At 39.4% G+C, this 19,216-nt stretch overlaps 2 protein-coding genes across 3 annotated transcripts in view; both read left to right on the forward strand.

Annotated features, from left to right (window-relative positions):
- scube1 (signal peptide, CUB domain, EGF-like 1) overlaps nt 1-2,852 on the forward strand; it is a 55,645-nt gene extending 52,793 nt beyond the window's left edge. The window contains exon 23 of one of the 2 annotated variants that reach the window (XM_057323532.1): nt 47-2,852. In XM_057323532.1, coding sequence (XP_057179515.1) covers nt 47-199 — 153 coding nt within the window. In that variant the 3' untranslated portion in view covers nt 200-2,852. The remainder of the gene's footprint in view (nt 1-46) is intronic. The other variant, XM_057323533.1, reaches the window with a different exon arrangement.
- A 739-nt stretch (nt 2,853-3,591) lies between these two features.
- mpped1 (metallophosphoesterase domain containing 1) overlaps nt 3,592-19,216 on the forward strand; it is a 31,281-nt gene continuing 15,656 nt past the window's right edge. The window contains exons 1-4 of the mRNA XM_057323524.1: nt 3,592-3,918; nt 5,036-5,403; nt 6,247-6,428; nt 15,270-15,495. Coding sequence (XP_057179507.1) covers nt 5,246-5,403; nt 6,247-6,428; nt 15,270-15,495 — 566 coding nt within the window. The 5' untranslated portion in view covers nt 3,592-3,918; nt 5,036-5,245. The remainder of the gene's footprint in view (nt 3,919-5,035; nt 5,404-6,246; nt 6,429-15,269; nt 15,496-19,216) is intronic.

Genomic DNA, 19,216 nt, shown 5'->3' on the forward strand with positions numbered 1-19,216 from the left:
CAAATGAAGTGGGCGGCGTTTCATTTTGTCTCTCTTTGTCTTTCAGGATAAGAAACTGATTAAAGCTCTGTTTGATGTACTGGCTTACCCTCATAACTACTTTAAATACACTGTGCAGGAGTCAAAGGAGATGTTCCCACGGTCCTTTATCAAACTGCTACGCTCCAAAGTCTCCAGGTTTCTACGGCCGTACAAATAGAACGTCCCTGACCCCGACTTCATGTGCATCTCTTGTTCCGCTGTTTCTCTCTTTTCTCCACTATCTTCCAGAAGGCCTCGCTGCGACAGCAAGAGGTAACCCTTCAGCCATTTTTTCCCTCTCAAATTTTCTATGCGCTTTTCTATCTGTCCCAGTTTCGTTTTGTAGTATTTATGTGCTTGATTTTGCAAAAAAGCCCTTTTTGAATGTTTGATATCTACAGTATATATTTGTTAATGTATCTATGTATATATATGTGTGTGTTTGTGTGCGTACACAATTTTGGGCAGGCTTATGGCATATTAGGACACACACACATACACGTATATATATTGTTGTTGAAAAGAGGATTTTCCTGCCCCTGATGTGCATTGGGGTTTTAAAATCCTGGGTGCACTTAACATTTCCTTTTTGAACCGTTGGAGAAAGGAGTCAAAATGAATGACAGAGCCAGAGAGAAAAGTTACAAGACAAAGAGTACGAGAGTTAGTTGCGTGTAAGTTGTTTAACTAGTATTTGGAGCTTCAATTGCACTTGAATTTTATATTGTAAACTTTAGAGGAAATCTAAGTTGCTTTTGTTATATAGAGATGTTGTAGAAAGTTGAAAACTGCTCCCACACAGTGTTGTTATTAAAACGTAATAAGCCAAATAAAACTGAACATAATATTCACACCCCCTCCTTCAGAACAGAAACAAATTCACCTCACATCTCATTATATTGATTTGACCGCCCCCTTAATCACGTCTACGGTCAGTTTGCAATGAATAATACATTGATTTCTGTTTCGGTATAATGAACGGCACGTTTTAAGAGTTTGTAAATGTGATGATTTTGGCAAGTCTGACCTTCTTGCCTTGGACTGATTGTGAAGTCATTAATGGGCAGCAATGAGAAAATATGATTTAAAACATATCTGTTATAATAATGGCCCTTCATGTTTGTGCTGTGCACAAAGACACTTGTGCTCTTATTGTTGGACTGTAGATGAAGAGTAGACTATTGACAAGAACACAAAACAAGAGCATGTGAATGCTGATTGGCTTAAAAACGCCAAAATAATTTCACCTCCAGCCTGTTATTAGTAGGGTTGTGTGTGCGGTTCTGAGAGCAGTGATATTAGATGATATAACTGGACAATATACCAAGTGTAATGCCAGCCCATAATCTAGCATAGTTTAGTTCTATGTGCGTGTTAGATTTATTTGTGCCTGTTTGTAATACGTTGAGATGTAACGATAAAGGACAGCTTTAGGAAATGCTTGTTGCACTCTGTACACACACATAAACACAGAGAGAGAGAGAGAAATGTGCCATAAAATTAAAGTGATGCAGATAACACTAACTGACATTGACAGTATTTTGCATTTAAATATATACAGTATAGTACAGTATAGTAGTTGGGATGGGCCAGGGGGGTTAAAGTTATCATTCTAAAGCTGCTTTGTTATATGAGCACTTATTAATGCTTGTATTTCTACCGTTTTTTAGTATCCACAGACAGACATTCATTTAACAGTACAAGAAATGAAGCACGCACTCATCCACACACAGGCTCAGTGTTATTTTCAGGGGCGTTTTTAGAGGTGGCCAGGTAAGACCCAGTGGTTTTATTAGGGCGACCAAAGAATCCTTACAGGCAGAAATTATTTAACTGTAATTTACACCAATTCTTCATTACACATAGTTTGCTGGTCAAAACCGTACACAAAGAACGTTAAGTAAACAATTTATTTGCAATGCTTTCATGTGCTGACATTATTTTAAAATAATTTGCTAGCTATCATTTGCAGTAAGTTAGCATTTTTTTTTAGAAAATAAACACTGCAGTACCCCAACTTAAACTTTCGCGAAAATGTAATTAATGAATGAAATCCAGTTAAACAAGACTGATTTTACTGACCCGATCCCTCTGCTCGCGATGAACTTCCATGGTACACAGACCGTACACTGTCACGAAGCGGTTAGCAGCTGTACAGCCATAGCGATCAGACTGTTTGCGTCAGTGCGTCAGCGTATGACATCATATTAACGCGAGAGTAATGTTCTCGCGTTACTTTCAGTGCATACGATCTGCGCAGCACTCCGTAAACTCCGACGACACATATCTTAAAACTGCTTCGCACAACAGAGGTGGCCAGATAGGTGTAGCTACGCCCCTGGTTATTATACCACACATTTTTTACTAAAACATTGTCATGGGACTGTTGTTATTAGAAGAATGTATGGCCTGTTGAATTGACATGCACACATCAGTCTCTTCTTCATACACACACACACTTTGGCTTCCCCTCTGATGGATGGAGTGACAAAGACTGCTGCTGGTGTGGACTTGTAAGCTTTATGAATACCGATGTAAATGATGTACAAATGTTCGTTTTTTTGTTCGTTTTTTATTTTTTTATATCATTAAGTTAATATTTACAGTAGTGGCAGTGTTCAGCAGGGCTCTGTTTGCTTACAGTCATGGTGAAGACCTTATAATAAAAGAAAGTACAATTCAGCAGCGCAAGATGAACCCCAAGTGTGTAGAGGGGAAAGGGAACTATTGTTAAGATCTCACTTTATTAATAAATCATCAAATCTCAAGCTGGGCTCAGTGTGGTTTAATATTTACTTTTACATTTATCAGTACCATTATTAAAATAAAGAAAAATGATTGGCTTAATATGTCTAAAAAACACGTTTCTTCAAGTAACAAAAACGCATTTCACCTTTATGAATTTAGTTGTCCCTTATGAATTATTGTAACCTCAGAATGTCATTTCGTGTCGGTGCTTTATCGCCATCTTGTGGTCAATAAATGCATGTTAAAATATCACAGTCGTGTCCCCGCCAGGGGGCAGTATGCACTAAGAAAAACGCAATTTAAAATAGGACTCGTGTGAAATTTAGCAACAACCCTAATTTATCATAGACATGTTTGGTATGTGATTAGTTGAAAAAATCAGGTCTACAATAACAGGGTATTTTAAACTTTTTTTGTTTTGTCTGTTTTTTTATAGCCTACTCTTTTCCTGAGAGTGTTCATTCACCAGCACAGAAGCGTTTATTCATGCGTTTGTTCATTTAGAGGTCTACTAAGTGCTCAATTTACTTCAAAAAAATAACATCCATTTGGACCAGGTCAGACAAAACTAGCACTTTGGGTTAGATAGAGCATCTTTTACATTCATTCTGACCAGGAAGTGTTTTTTTTTGGTGAAAGTGGTCGTCATTAAAGAATGAAGACGTCCTTTGTGACTGAAATAATTGATTTGACTATGACTATGAAAGAGCTTGGCTCATGAATATTAATTACTCGCATGACGTTCGTCCAGGAGGCCTGGCTGATTGGTTAAAAGGCAAACGTTCGCAAGTGTGTAGGCTAATCGATTACCTATGGAGGATGATAGATTGGCTCATGAATATTGATAAGATACGTGAACGCAATCGTGACCTGATTAATATTCATAAGTTAAACATTTCACTATAGTAGCATTTCACAGAGGGAGGAGAGAAAGATCTTGACCGAGCTGTGCGAGGGGGAGTGTCTGTGCGCGAGACACACTCACACACCGGGCCGCCACGCGACTCCGGTTCAAACAAACCAGCGCGCGCCTCTGCTCACGGGACACGCCGTGTTTTCCTTCTCTCGCCGGTTATTTATTAGCTTTCTTGTCCTGATCGTCCCCGTGAAAGCACCGGCGAGCAGACTGTGAAGTTTCAATAAATCCAGGTATGTAAATCAGCAGCGGAACTCTTTTAAATGAGCATGAATATGTATCTAAAACAAGTGCGCGTGTGTAAACGATGCTGTTGGGTTTGGGCATTGGAGACAGTTACCATAGAGACAGTCCATTTTTTTAAATGTTTGTAAAAGATTGGTGAGAGATGTTTGACATTGATGTTGATATTTTAATTATTTGTAATTTATAAACAAAAGTAAAGAATGTTTTTAGTCACTATTTCAGTTGCAAGATCTAGCAACTGAAGGTCTAGCTGTGTCCCGTTATAACTTTAGTCAGTCAAAAATAAACGGAAAAAAACAACCGCTTTTTTCTTTAAAATGTAGATTTTTTATTACCATGTTTTTGCTTATGGAATATAGTAGTGCCGTATTCTTTATGTAAACTACAAATTCTATATACACACAGTATGTACCATGGTAGTTATATTGTAAATTTGGTACTGGATATTTTTATTGTAATGAATCATTTTTGAGGGGTTGCCAACCAAAGTTCTGACAAAGTCTCGAAAAATGAAAAAATATCAAATCTGATTACTAATTTATTTGTTTATTTACAGTCAAGTTATTTTTGTTGTGGATGTGAAACTTGTCATACTTTCCCCCAGTTTACAAAGAATAAGACGTCTTTTTTTAATCATTTTGTCTCCCAGAGTTTTCCTTAGTTTTTTATTCCATCTTTCATGAATACACATGATACTTTTTCATCCCACGCACCAGGCAACATGTTCTGCGCTTCCAAATGGTTTGAGAAATCTTGTGTTTGGCAAAGAATGGAGAAGCTTTCTACTCGTTCCCTCCTTGCTATTTCTGCAAAAAAAAAAAAAACATTTTGCCTCCCATTTCTTTCACATAGCTTTTGTGTCCTTTTTCCTCCCAAACAATTGTCTCGGTTGCGTCAAATCTTTTTTTCTGCCGTCTTGAAAGTGCAGGGAACTCTATTGTTAGACACAGAAATCGTGACAGAATGGTAACCATGGCTTTGTGTTGAATCTCAGCGCTAACACACCGGAGAGAAAGACATGCTGCTGTTATACACGTGTCTGATTGTGGGTTTTGATAATATGCCGCTGTCACTCTTTGCATCTGCTTTATCTTGTTTCTTCAGGTGTCTTGGATGCATTGTGGTCACTGGTGTACTAGTGAGGGGCATCATGCGTTCTTGCTATCCCAGCAGCGGGGCCGTGAGGTGATCTAACCACTGAATGCAAGCGGATCCTCCCACTGACTTGTCCTGCAGCATCTGACCTCAGCAAGGGTGTAATCCCTTTAACTGCGTTCCATCCGCACACGTGTGACAGAGAGAAAGTGTGTCGCCATGGCTTTCACTCTTTCGGAAATCATGGCAGCCCGACGACAACAGTCTCAGAGAAGAAGAGGAGCGATCGAGGTGGACGAATACAGCACCAACCCGACCCAAGCCTTCACCTTTTACAACATCAACCAGGGGCGTTTTCAGCCCCCCCATGTCCACATGTAAGAAACACACTTACACATGTTATTATCAGGTTCCCCCTTCATCGACTTTAGTCTGCGAATATTGAATATCTGTTAGCGTTCATTGCAACAGGCTATACTTTATTGTAGTTTCAGCTCATAAAATTATTTCAGAAAAAAATGTTGTTCCATTGCACTGAAAAGAAATCCAAGCATCCAAAGACTCACTAGCCAATCTATACAATCTGCCATTTTAATAGTTTAAATGAGTTTATTTCTATAAGTGTACCATGATAATATATTGTTAATATTTTAGTTTTAAAATAAAAAAATGTTTCTTTATATAGCTCAGTGACAAGACTGGAACATCTATAAGGCAGTTCACGTCGACAATTATAATTCGTGTAACATGACTGGACGATCTTTGGAGATCACCAGGTGATGTCATCCTGAGCTTATTAATATTCATGAGGTCAGTTTAGTGACGTCCCAACTTTCGCCTGCCAACGTTACAATTCGTTCTGTTGCTGCTCAGCTATGCGATTGTTCTTTCCTCCTTGTGTCTTGCCGAGGATTTCAGGTCTCGATTTTTCATGTTCCATTACTCTTTAAATCAGAGCTGTCCTTCTTTATTGCCTTGTTTCCCGCTATGTATGATTCATGCCGATTTGCAAATAAACACGTGTCAATGTGTATGTGTGTTACCATAAAGACTGAATGCAGCCGACTCAGCAGGAGACATTTTAAAGTGGGCCATTCTTATTCAAAATCCGCTGTGTTCCTCAGAGACCCGTTTCTGCCAATGCAATCGTTAAACCCACGAGAGAACGATATAGCACTTAATGTAATTCTGCACCCCTCTCTCTCTCTCTCTCTTTGCAGGGTAGATCCGTTGCCCCACGATACCCCCAAGCCTCCGGGCTACACGCGGTTCGTGTGCATCTCGGACACGCACTCGCGCACAGACACCATTCAGATGCCGTATGGTGACGTGCTGCTGCACGCGGGAGACTTCACGGAGCTCGGCCTGCCCAGCGAGGTCAAGAAGTTCAACGACTGGCTCGGTAAGGACAGCCCCCTGATGAACCTGTGAACCACTTCATTTGCATAGAGATTATGAACTGAGATTACTTTTGATAGGAAGGTTATGGGATCATTTCTTCTTTAAAAGTGTAACGAAAAGTCGTTTTTAATGGCCTGTGAATGCATGCTGTAACTTTTAGAGCACAAAACCAAACCACTGTGTACCAAAACTCAAAACTCCAAGTCATAAAAGACCATTTTTCGACACTAAGAAGCAAATGTTCACAACCCTCAGGTTTCTAACCTTCTGCCGTCAGTCAAATATATCAACACGTGCCAATGTATATGTGATGCTCAGAAACTTGGCCCACCCAGTAAATGTGAGATATTAAGGAGGGGCGTAGAATAGTCCAATTGGCATTAACATAGATGTCATAAATCACCGATTGTTCTTTGCTGCTGTGCCTTTGAGGTAAAAGTGGAAACGACTCGTACAATGATTCACTGTCAACGAATGTGAAAATTATGAGACATTGTTGGCATAGACAAGCACTATTGTGCACATCTACGTCTTACAATGTCTTATAATTATTCATGAGGCTGTGTGGCTTTATCCAATAAGAAGGCACCGTCCTGTAATTATTTACTCCACCGTGTGAGCTTTCTCTATGACCGGCCCCTCAACAGTGAGTTGCTACTGTACTGAATAGTCGTTGTCTGTCTGCGTGCTGCAAACATATAAATGTGTTTCATGGCTTCCCCCTCGATGCTGACAGACTGACAGGCTTTCAGATGAAGACCAACACCTTTGAAATGTTTGTGTGCAAAAAGCTTTTTTATGGGCGAGTCTCGAGATTTGTGAACAGCTGAACTGGTGCTTGTCTGAAACACAGACACGGTCTGACACTTCAACTACATCAAGTACTTTATTGTGGCTGTGTCTTTTTATTCAGTTATCAAAGGACGTAGTTAAAATAATTTAATTTTGAACATACAAATATTTCTTTGATATCTATTTATCTTGAAGGTGTATATTAAAGTTAAGGTGTCATTGACATTCAGAGATGGGGGCAAGTCACACATGTTCAAGTCTCAAGTAAGTCTCAAGTCCCTACCATCAAGTCTCAAGTCTCAAGTCCCTACCATCAAGTCTCAAGTCTCAAGTCCCTACCATCAAGTCTCAAGTCTCAAGTCCCTACCATCAAGTCTCAAGTCACAGTGCAAACAAACCAAGCAAGTCAAGTCAAGTCAGCTGCTTACCTCAAGCAAGTCAAGTCGAGTCCTGCTAAAGATCAAGTCAAATCGAGTCAAGTCACAGTACAGTACAGAATAAAATCATATTATCAAACTTATTTTTTGAACTTAATGAACTTAATTATACATTTAAAATAATAATATTTTAAATACAACACTTTGAATATAAAGTATGAAATGATTATTTTAATTATGAAGCTAGCAGGTTGTAGCAAATGACTGTTTTCCTGTAGCCCATCTGTACTGAACTTATGGCAGACGCGTTGCTATTCTGGAAATATGATTGTTACTTAATACGTCCTAAATAAACTAACGAGGTCATATGCCTACTACAGCCATTTTGCTTATATATCTAGGATTTTGGATGAAAGAGAAACATCACAAATTGATAAAACACTGCGGTACAATTCCTTAATATTTTCCGTGTGTCAAGAGTGACACAATAAAGCACTTTTGAGAGGCTAACGCCATCGAATTTATGTTTGACGTCGCGAATTACAAACATGCTAATAATAATTTATAATTACTTTAATTTAATGACAGACTTAATATAAATTTAGAGACAAATAATATAAAAACCAATGCTGTTTCCACATTCTCAGATTTTAGTCGAATAACAGTTAACAGTTACATATCTTTTCTTTTTGTAGTGTCGATATCCCGCCTTTGTAAATGCATACAGCAAATCTTCTTAGTCCATATTGTCAGTGTCGAAGTGTTTATATCGAAAAGAAAACCTCTTGGGAGATTCCTTGGCTCTCTGTATTTGGCGCGCTGTATTTCTGTGCTCTTGCAGCGTCATGAAACGTGCACTCGCGCAGACTCAGATCATTGGTTCCGCTCCGTGTCTTGCGTTTTGTTGACCAATGTTGCAATGTATATTTAAAAGAATTAATTACAGTTGTTATAGAGTAAAGTCTTGCCAAGTCATGACGTTCAAGTCAAGTCAAGTCACTGGATCCCAAGTCCAAGTCAAGTCGAGTCATTTTCTTTATTTAGTCAAGCGAGTCACAAGTCACAATGTGACTCGAATCCCCCATCTCTGGATCATACAGTATGAATAATTTATTTGCATTGCTGTTTTGTCATGTATCATTGTTCTGTACATCTAATACCTCTGGGAAAAATAAACAATACTTTCTCAAAAAAGAAAAGAAAAGGATGAGGGATAGGATAGGACAGTAAGCAGGACACCTGGATGGAGGTTAGTCAGCAGGCTGTGTGAGACACCAGCCAGATTAAGATTCCTACGTCTCATCTTCCATTCTCCTCGAGTCTCTCCTGGTCTGACTCTCTTTGTCTTTCTGGTGCCCCAGTGCTTCGTGCAGAAAGGAAGATCTCGCGTTTGTTCTTGCGTTTGTCTCCGTATAAATATTTATAACACGCCTTATCTCTGTATCTTCACTCCTGTGTATCTGAGAAAACTCGGCAATCCTCAGAGATGTGATTTACTTTTTACCTCGCGATGCAAATACACACATACGCACACAGACTTGTGTGTAACTTAATTTGGGGATGCTGTTGAGTCGTGGCCTCTTTTTCCTTGTCAGTTCTTTAGTACTTTTTCTTTCTCTCTCTCTGGATGTTCGTAAGGACTCGGGGCTGTTTAAGATCACAGTGAGGGACGTCTTTGAACCTGTCAGCTTCAATATTTTGGCCAATTTGTTTATGGTTGCATTTCACTTTGGCCTTGAAATAGGCTTGAGGAATGACAAGCTGAAATGCATGAAAGATGGAATATTAAAAATGATATTGATTACGTATGTTTGTACGTGACATAAGCATATACAGATAAGACCATTATGAGTTTGTACGCAATTTTGTAGTTGTGACTAAAATAAGATCTTTTACATCCATTTTGTTTTTGATGTTAAAGTGATTAATGCAGAAATGGTCACCAAATGTTCACTGCATAAAATTTTTTCAAAAAGGCCATTTTCAAAAAAACATCGAGATCGAAGCTGCTTGCGTATATCGGTCATGCGGATTTACATCCTTTGTGTCTTTACACTGTTGACATAAGGAACGGTATTTGAATCATACCCTGTGTACTTGAGCTTTGCACTGACTGGTGAGCAAGTGAGATCTAAAAAGTAATCCACGAACATAGACCATAATTCCTAATAATTATGATCCTACAGCCTTCTTGAGATCATAGACAGGGTGGAATGTTCTGCACCGGCAGCGTGTTTGACTGAAAAATATAAAGTTTTAGCAAGTGTCTGTCTGGACTGCATGCAGTAGATGCCAAATCCTATTTTGAATGAAGTTTGCTTGTTTGAACACATAAACATTTAATAATGTTCCTGTGATTTGGAGCACTAGTCTATAGATTTGACAGTTAAAGTTTGACATTTTGTATATTGAAATCATTGGGTCTCATTCGCTAATAATTGTGTAAAATTACACAGAAATGATCCTCCCTTCAGTTATTAAATACATCCCCAAACCATCTGCATACAGTCTAAAGGCTTTCTGAACAAATTTAACTCTCTAAGAACATTGTTTAATTTCTACAAAAAAAAATTCCCATGTATTTCTTTGGTTGGTTCTAATTTTAATCTCAAATTCAAGTCCAATGAAAACAGTAAATTTGAATTATAATTTCTGTGAAAACAACCACATACACGCGGTTAATGAATGAGACGCACTGCGTAAAGACTATAATATTGTTTCTGTCTTCAGGTCAGGGAGGTTTGATTCTTCCCCCTCGTCTTGTACTGTCCTGTCCATGTTATGAATAATAGATCACCCCAATGGTGTATGTGACAGATGCGTGGGCTTTGAGATGTGTGTGGGGTGGAATAATGTTGGGAGAAAAGTTTACACCTTTCTCACTCCTTTCTCTCAACTTTAGAGTTTTCCCTCCATTCCCTCTATCTGGAGAGAAAAGCGGCATGAAAGTTTAATGTGCTTTCTCTTTCTTTACTGCTTCGAGCTCTGCGGCTTTCTGCTTCTTCTTCAGACTGCCTTGAGTTTACTCAGCTGAAGGTTTAGCGATGGATTATTAACATGGCAGCTTGACTCTCCTTACGCTCTTTAACTTGAACAGAGAAACAAAAGGATCAAAACTTTGGCTTGTTTTCTATAGTGTTTATATGTAATAGATATATATACTGTATATACATATATATACTTTCGTACCATCATTTCTTAATGTTTGTCTTCATATCTTTGTGAGATTATGGACACTTTGCATGAAATATACAGTCAGTTACATGCTTTTTATTAAAAAAAACATTCACCGATATGTCATGATTTACCATATTTTTGTTGTTTTATGGACTGTTATTCATAGATATACAGTTTTACATGCCCCCATCATAATACAGACTTAAAACATGCTGGGGAGGGTTTTTACGAGCAAAAAACAATCATCTACTGTATTAAACAAATCAGATAACACAAATATGCTTTAAATGGTCATATCATAACAGATCAAAAATTGAACAAATGTTTTTGGAAAAATCCAGTATCTTTCTGAACTTGAATCGCCCCCCACAATCCCTTAAAACCATTTGCGCTATATTTAGATAAAAAAAACTGTATACATGTATGAGTATTGGATAGTTGACATAAGAATAATTGTGACAGAAACAAGAGAACATTGGTGAAGGAAGACAGGTCTTTCATCTTTTGTTTCTGATGAATTCGATGCCTATACAGTGAAGACGCAACGCAGCACTGTCATTTTCCAGAAGAAAATCGAAGAATCTGAAGAATCTATGTACTGTATGAATTGTCTGTTTGTATTCTACAGAACATCATGATTAAACGTTACTTGTGTTGCGTGTATTAAACGTGCAGTTATGTCTTTGGCAGATACTTTCTCAAGTCGGCCAACTTACAAGAAAGTGCAGATATCACGTAGGTGGCAAATGTCTCGCGGAAGCGTCTGCTGCAGAGCGAGACAGCTCGATAATCCTCTTGAATGGGCTCTGAATTTTGGTGGTTGGAGGATTTGCTCCATCAAAGTCCGGAGACCACCCACCAGATCAACCATGACAATAGAGCACAAATCCGGACACTTCCTATGGGCTTATGCCCCCCTAAAGCCCTGATTCCACCCGTCCGGAACATACATGCAAATATGTTTGTTTTGCGGCTCTCAAAACCCGTTTAGGCGTTAGGAGACATTGCGTATGAGTGTGTGTGTCTGAATGGTCGAACATGCTTTTTTCCTGCATGTATGTGTGGGCACGCATGGGCCTGTAGTCATTCGCTTTAATTGCGTTGTTTTTGAAGTGAAAGTACATAATAGAACACAAGAAGTTGTCACTCTGGTTCACAGTGAAATTTAAGCTATTGGCAGCTTGAAAGTGCTTTTGAAATCAAAGACAAAGAGTGCAAGAAGATAAAGACTAATAACAAGGAGAAGCACACACTCGTCCGTGCGTCCGGATTAGGCGTTTGGGCAGAAATCGGCATTTTTTTTTTCCACCCGTTTCCCTCTCCCTCACAAAAGCTACGTCCTTCCTCTCGCTGGCGTATTGTATTTGTGTGATTGATTGCTTCCAAAGACTTTTTTTGCTTTGTGTTTCTAAAAGAAAGACTCCATTGTAAAATGGTTTCTCTGTAATTCCACCTTTGTAGGAGCCAGGCCGTTTGGAATCTATATGAGCCAGAGAGAGAGAGAGAGGCAGTGAGTGCACAGAGATGAACATATGCACGGAGAGATTTTCACACGTTTGCAGTGCCTACACATGTATGCGAAACCGATGGTGCATAACATAAACAATGTGGAATACTTCTTTTTTTGGACACGAAGACGCGTATTACGGTTTACTTTATTGTGTGAATATACAGTATAGAAACAGAAGGTGCATATGGCAAGATGTTTCGTCCAAGACAATAGAATTTTAGTAGGATGAGGGTTTTAAAAGGTCAAAGTTTACGGGAGTTCATTTTTCCACTTGTTAAAACTACAAGAGCTAAGTTAGATATTCGCTATTATCAGTTATATCTGTACAGCTGCTTTGAAATGATATTTAAAAAATTGCACTTTGTAAAAATATAGTGAATATTAGTTATAATATGTCCATGGCAAATGCTCTCATCCTCATTTTGAATGATCACTTATGGACATTTGGGGTTTGTGTCTGTTGACCACAGTTTGTTTTGTGGGATGATTCGTAGAATGAAATTCAAGACATGTGTTAATATTGCAATATCAATTATTTAGTGAACTTGACTTGTTTAGAATAAACAGTTTTGGTGCAAGTTTTGGTTGCCACATGGGTCAACTGTAAAATGTGGGTCATTTAGCATACCGAGTTAAGAACCAATGTCACACAAAGTAAACTTTGTAAACCCCGACGCAAAGCGCTCTTGTACAGTATCACTTTGATTGTGTTCATTTTGTGATAATAAATAACTGTTCTGTTTCCCCCTTCATGTATGTATAGTTTTTAAATAGATTATGTTATGCATAAAGTAAAAAACTGGTAAGGGGTTTGAGAGACATGCAGCTAGCACATCTAGTATATATAAAGACTAAAAGGGGTATATTGATATATGAGAATGTGATGTAGAGTCAGAAAGAGTTTAACATGCATTCCAATACATCAGCTCTCTCAAAATTGCTTTGAAATCAAATCAGATGACAGCAGAGAAAAGTTAAGATTGGGCTGAGATCAAGTTCAATATTAAGTGCATTACAAAGCATATATACAGCATGAACCATATCAGAGCTTTGCCGCTGAGAAGCTTTAAATATCCAAGACTCCTGAGGTGATGATTGTGAAGCATCTGCCACACAGAAGTCATTTCTGTCCATGTCTTACTTTTACGATCATCTCTCAGTGATGATCAAATTTTGCTTACGGCCACAGGTTTTTAGAGCTGCCGCATCAAGTATTGTGCACATGTTAAGTGTCAGGCAAATTGCTGGTAAGTCACACATTCTGAGCATAAGTGCGCGTGAGGGACCGCGTGTGTGCGCGCTTTGTCATTTTTTTGTAGTTTCTCAATGCCGACACCCAGCCCCCCCAAATCACTCCCGCCCACAATTTAATTGCCGCTTTTCAGGGACGCGCTTGGCTGCGTAATTGTCAAAACACAGGCTGACTGAACTCGCCGTCACACCTCAAACCTTACACTTTCTGACGCATCTCATCTCTTTCATGACACTTTTCAAATAAAGCCAACGTTTCCAGATGTTTGGTGTTATTTCGCCTTGCATCCGCGGGGCTGCTGGGAGAGCGTTTCGGAGAGAGGAGATTTGTGTGGACAGACTGTCTTTATGTTTGTCAGGCGTGGACAGGTTCGCTCCTCTCCTCAGCGAACGTTTTGCGGAACTGCGAAAAATGCAGACGGAGATGGAATGAGAAGTAATAATATGTGCGCATTATTGACGTCAAATTGAAGTGCCATTTTAATTTCCATTGTTTTTGAAAGGAGCTCAAGACATGTCAGCTTCACTTTATGATTTGATGCAGTAAATTCTGACTGCGGGATAAACTCCAGACGCTGTTACCAAATGTGCCAGTATCAACCATCTTACTGAAGTACCAGTGTACTTTATTGGCAGGCCCACATGAAATCTGTGCCCATCGCTCCCAACTTTCCATTTCCACTGGTCTGTTTGCTTGTAAGCTATATTTTGGCTAATTTGATGGGGATTTGGGCTAGCGATGAGTGTGAAGTACTGTTGGCCTAGTACTCATATTTACATTTACTCAAGTGTACGTTTTTAAACTAAGTAATTTACAAATTTCTCCCAATTTCAGCAGAGGAAATGCACAGAGCGTCTTCTACAGGCTAAGTGGTTAAAGACCTGGGCTTATAACTGAAAGGTTGCAGGTTCAAACCGCACCAGGTGTATTCCTCGAGCCATCACCCATTATGCCTTAAAGACACCTTATACCAAGTACTGTATGCTCCACATCAAATAGTCAGGAAAACGCTAAAATAGGGCTGTCACGATATCAGATTAGCCCCCCCATACGGTTATCGTCGTCAAAAGAATTCACGATAACTGTATTACTTATCACTAATGCAACACCTTTATAGGAAATAAATGATGCCTTATGTCAAATTACTCTTTAATTTTGCATATTTTTGTTTTGTATTTTATTTGGTCAAATTGTTTTTGTTTTGTCTTTGTTTTTTAATATCACGGTTATTGACAATACCGATGTATTGTGACACCCCAACCGTGAAATATCCGAGAATGAATCAACTGTGATTGCCAGAAAAAAATAGCTGGAAAAATCTGGATAATTTCTATAAAAACATCGTAAATAATAAATATTCTTAATAGTAATACTACATAATATTTTATGAGCTAGAATTTTCTTTGCAATCCGTAACTTGCCTTTCTTTTGCCATTTCTTTTTGAAATGTAAAATTGCTGAAAATTGAAAATTATTTTCAGCTAAATCGTACCGCGACTTAAGAATCATTATTATAAGATTATTGCGAATCGTGGAAGATGGTTTTGAACACTGGTTTTTATGTACTTGCCCAATAACTTATTTATGTTTATTTTAAACCGAAAAAGTCACATAGTGTAGCTTTAAATGCGAAGTAATGGTTCATTGGGAAAAATATAAAAATCTTTTCTATTGTCTGTTTTGGTTATTTTAATGAGGACAATGTATTATGACAGCGGTGTTTTCCTTCCTCAGGCACTCTGCCCTACGAGATAAAAATCGTTATAGCCGGAAACCACGAGCTGACGTTTGATCAGGAGTTCATGGCAGACCTGATAAAGCAGGATTTCTACTACTTTCCGTCTGCCTCCAAACTCAAGCCGGAGAACTACGAGAACGTTCAGTCTCTGCTCACCAACTGCATCTACCTGCAGGACTCTGATGTTACCGTCAGGGGCTTCCGAATCTACGGCTCGCCGTGGTGAGTCTCTTCTCATCCGTCTCTCTCTCACTCGCTCTCAAGTCTTGCTCTCTTCCTGTCACAGTGTTGTCACCATATGTTGTTGTGTTGTCCCTTCCCCCTCAAGTATTTCTCATTTTTCACTCCTCCTTTCCTGATTCTCCTTGTTATCGCGTCTCTTGCCACCCTCCATGTCCTGCGCTTTATCTTCTTGCAAGAATGTGCGAACAAGCCCTGAAGCCTAAACGTTAATGTATTCACACCGCATGCCAGTGAATTGTTTTTATTACATTAAAACCGGCCCTCACAAGCGTGGGTGCGTTTGATAAAGTTGTAGGGAGGAAAAGGTGCCTACAAAACTAGTCAAATGCAGCAAAACCACATGGAAACATCCCCTAAAGGAAAACAGATTCATTATAGGGGTAATTTATGTTTTATTTTACAATAGTACAATTTGTGTGTTGGGGTTCGAGAAAGACTAAGTTATAGTCTATTATAATTAGCCGATATTTACTCGCACGTCGGCAGTATTTATATAATTTGCTTCATGTAAAAACACTGCAAGCCTAAAGCATGCCCTTCTTTAGAAAATTGAGACGATGTTATTGTCCTTTAGTGTCGACGCTAATATAGTTATGGTTACAGTCATCTTTATAATTATCAGTCTTGGTGTGAACAGGGTTGTGTGTGTGTGTGTGTGTGTGTGTGTGTGTGTGTGTGTGTGTGTGTGTGTGTGTGCGTGTGTGCGTGTGTGTGTGAAGGTGGGGTTCCTAATAGTCAAAGGTGTGTTTACTGATAAGCAAATGCTTAACATATTAAAAGGCCTGTAAGTACTGTATAGGAGTTACATTTGTGATCATATTTGTGTGTCACTCTGTGTGTTTACAGCAGTCCTGAACGCATGAGCTAGATTAAAACCATCACAAATAAATCCGCTTCTTTCTGACAGATATACTCATCTTGTTGCCAGCATGCTTGCGAGTGTTTGCGTGTTTACGCCACGCAGACCTAATAAAACATTTGCTATGTTGAGTTCTGGTAATAGCATTCCACTATTGCTGAAGACAGACAGTCTCTCTCTCTCTTTTATCATCTGTCTCACTGTCAGTCCATCTCTTCAGTCTCTCCTCTCCCGCCACTGTGGAGTCTGGGATGCTCCGCCATGCTGGGGCAGAGTGGCAAAATCTCATCTCCATGGTGATTTTGTTCCGGCGATGTTGCCGGCTTTATGGGCCGAGTCCTGTTGCCGCGGGCGATGGCTGTCTCTGATCTGTGCCGCGCCACATCGCTCAGTAAAGTCATCCATCTTCTTATCACTCTATCGCTATTTTTTCTACTTCTTTATGTATCTGTCCAGCCGGCACCAGAGACCACAGGAGCATCAATTCAATCCCTGTGTCCCCCCTCCTCATCATCTATATAACCTGCAGCCTTTCAGCAACATCTCCTTGTCTTTATCATCGTCTCGCTCTCTTGTCATCTTGCTCAGATTCTCTCTTTTTTCATTTAACCTCTTTTTGTGTTCACTGATCTGCAGTCATATTTGCCTTAATGGGGTTCTCGATTAGCGATAAGCAAAATGGCATATTTTCAACATTTTTAGCTCGGTTAAGTTGTGAGTTCACCAGACTCTGATCAGATATTTGAAAAAACACTCAAAATGTCTACATGGAGCACATCAGAATGTAAAGGACGCAGCGGTCTTAAAGGGCTAGTTCACCCAAAAATGTAAATTCTGTCATCGTTTATTCACCCTCATGTTATTCATAACTCTATGTGTTCTTCTAAAGAAGATATTTTGAGATTTTGTCCATACAATGGAAGTCAATGAGGTCCATGCTGTTTGGAAATCAACGTTCTTTAAAAAAGTCATACAGGTTTGGAATGGCATGAAGGTGAGTAAATGAGGACAACATTTTAATTGGGATGAACTGTCGCTTTAGTCAGAAAAGACATCAATCTCAGTGTGTGTGTCACATTGGTTCGTTTGAACAAATTTAAAGACACACAGGGGTTTACTGCACAGACTGTGTAACAGCGAAGAGCGCAGCACGCTGTCAGCATGCCGATTAAAATACTGTCAGTAAAAAAGCCCAAACTTAAAAAAAAAGAAAATCATTAAGGAACAATCTAAAACAAGTCCACCTCACTAATCCGCTAGTCATCCATCGTGACCATCCCTCCTGTAATTTCGTGTGCTTTGCACACACGCCGTCTCTTTTATATCAAGCTAAATGAGATCTTGGCACACGGCATTCTTTCCTAAATCCTGACTATTTGTCATGCGGTGATGCTGGAATGAAAAGAACTGCATGGGGGAAACATGTGGCGTGTTTTTCTGTTCTGCTGACGCTAATGCAAGTTTACAAGTCATTTGTCATCCGCAGATCTGCAAATACAGGGGCGCACGGTGTGTGCGTGCCTGTTTGTGTGTGTGTGTGTGTGTGTGTGAGAGAGCTGGTGTGGGTGGATAGAGTATTAAGGATGCTGTCCCTTTCAGACAGTGTAAAGAACAAACAATGTGTAGGACCCACAACACGTATCGTTCTGAGCTAACCACACACGCACACACACACACACACACGCGCACACACACACACACACACGCACACAGACAGAGCTTAAACTTTCCCTCATCTATTGTGTATACACGTCCATGGACAGTTACTCACAGATGCGGAGACAAGCCACACACACACACACACACGCACACACACACACACACACACACACACACACACACACACACACACACACATCCCGTGAACCCCGCGGGCGGCTGCCGTCAGTGTGGAGCTGCTAGCTCTGAATGTTTATGCGCTGGCAGTTAAAGAACAGGTAGAAGGTAATTGAGAAAAGTGCTTGCATTTAAACACAAGAGATGAAAAGGAAGTTGCGCGGTAATGCACAGAGCATGTCATCTTTTTGGCAGTGATTATGATCATGATGTCTTGTAGTTTGCTAAGGGAGCTTTGCAGTATAGTAACAGGGTAGATTTCTAAGAAAACATGTTGCGGTGTGACATGTCGTATACTTTATCTAAAACAACTCTTTAACAAAAAGGGCATGCATAATATTTGTTAAATTAACCGTAAGGGGACATGAGATATTTGTGCTTTTAGAAATTCATGTCACGTACAGTAAGAGAGAATAAAGACAAATTAAATATTGATAGCAATAGTGATAGCAATAAGGGAGACCCGTGCCATCCATATTAGTTTGTACTTTGATTCAAATCTATTTTCAGTGTTTGCCTACAAAGCGTTAGAAAGGAAATTGACAAGTGATGCTGTAAATGAACCGTATCTGAGAACTCTATTAAGTCTCCTGACCTATGAAATAGCATCCTCAAGGCAATAACATTTTCTTTTGAAGTTTTTTTTCTTAGTTCTCATAAATGCCCATAGATAACGGTGTAGCAGGTGTAATGTACCATCTTTCGTCCGTTAACTGTTTACATATGAGCCGGTGCCTGCATCAGCACCACAGCTCAACAAACCCTATGCACAACCGCCCTGACGGATCGACCTTTCTGCACCGCTGTCATTCTGTCTGTCATAAACCCACACGATGCAGACTCAGACAGATCTCTCTGTGTTAAAACCAGCAGAAAATCAAGGAGATTAACTGGGAAACGTTCTTGTCAATCAGTTTCTGTCTTTTCCTTGTTCTTCCGCTTTGAAGGATTTCACACAGGACCAGTTTTAGCCAAGACGAATGATCCACAACCATGATCTTAAAC

Source organism: Triplophysa rosa, linkage group LG24 (assembly GCF_024868665.1).
Source record: "Triplophysa rosa linkage group LG24, Trosa_1v2, whole genome shotgun sequence".
Classification (NCBI taxonomy): domain Eukaryota; kingdom Metazoa; phylum Chordata; class Actinopteri; order Cypriniformes; family Nemacheilidae; genus Triplophysa; species Triplophysa rosa.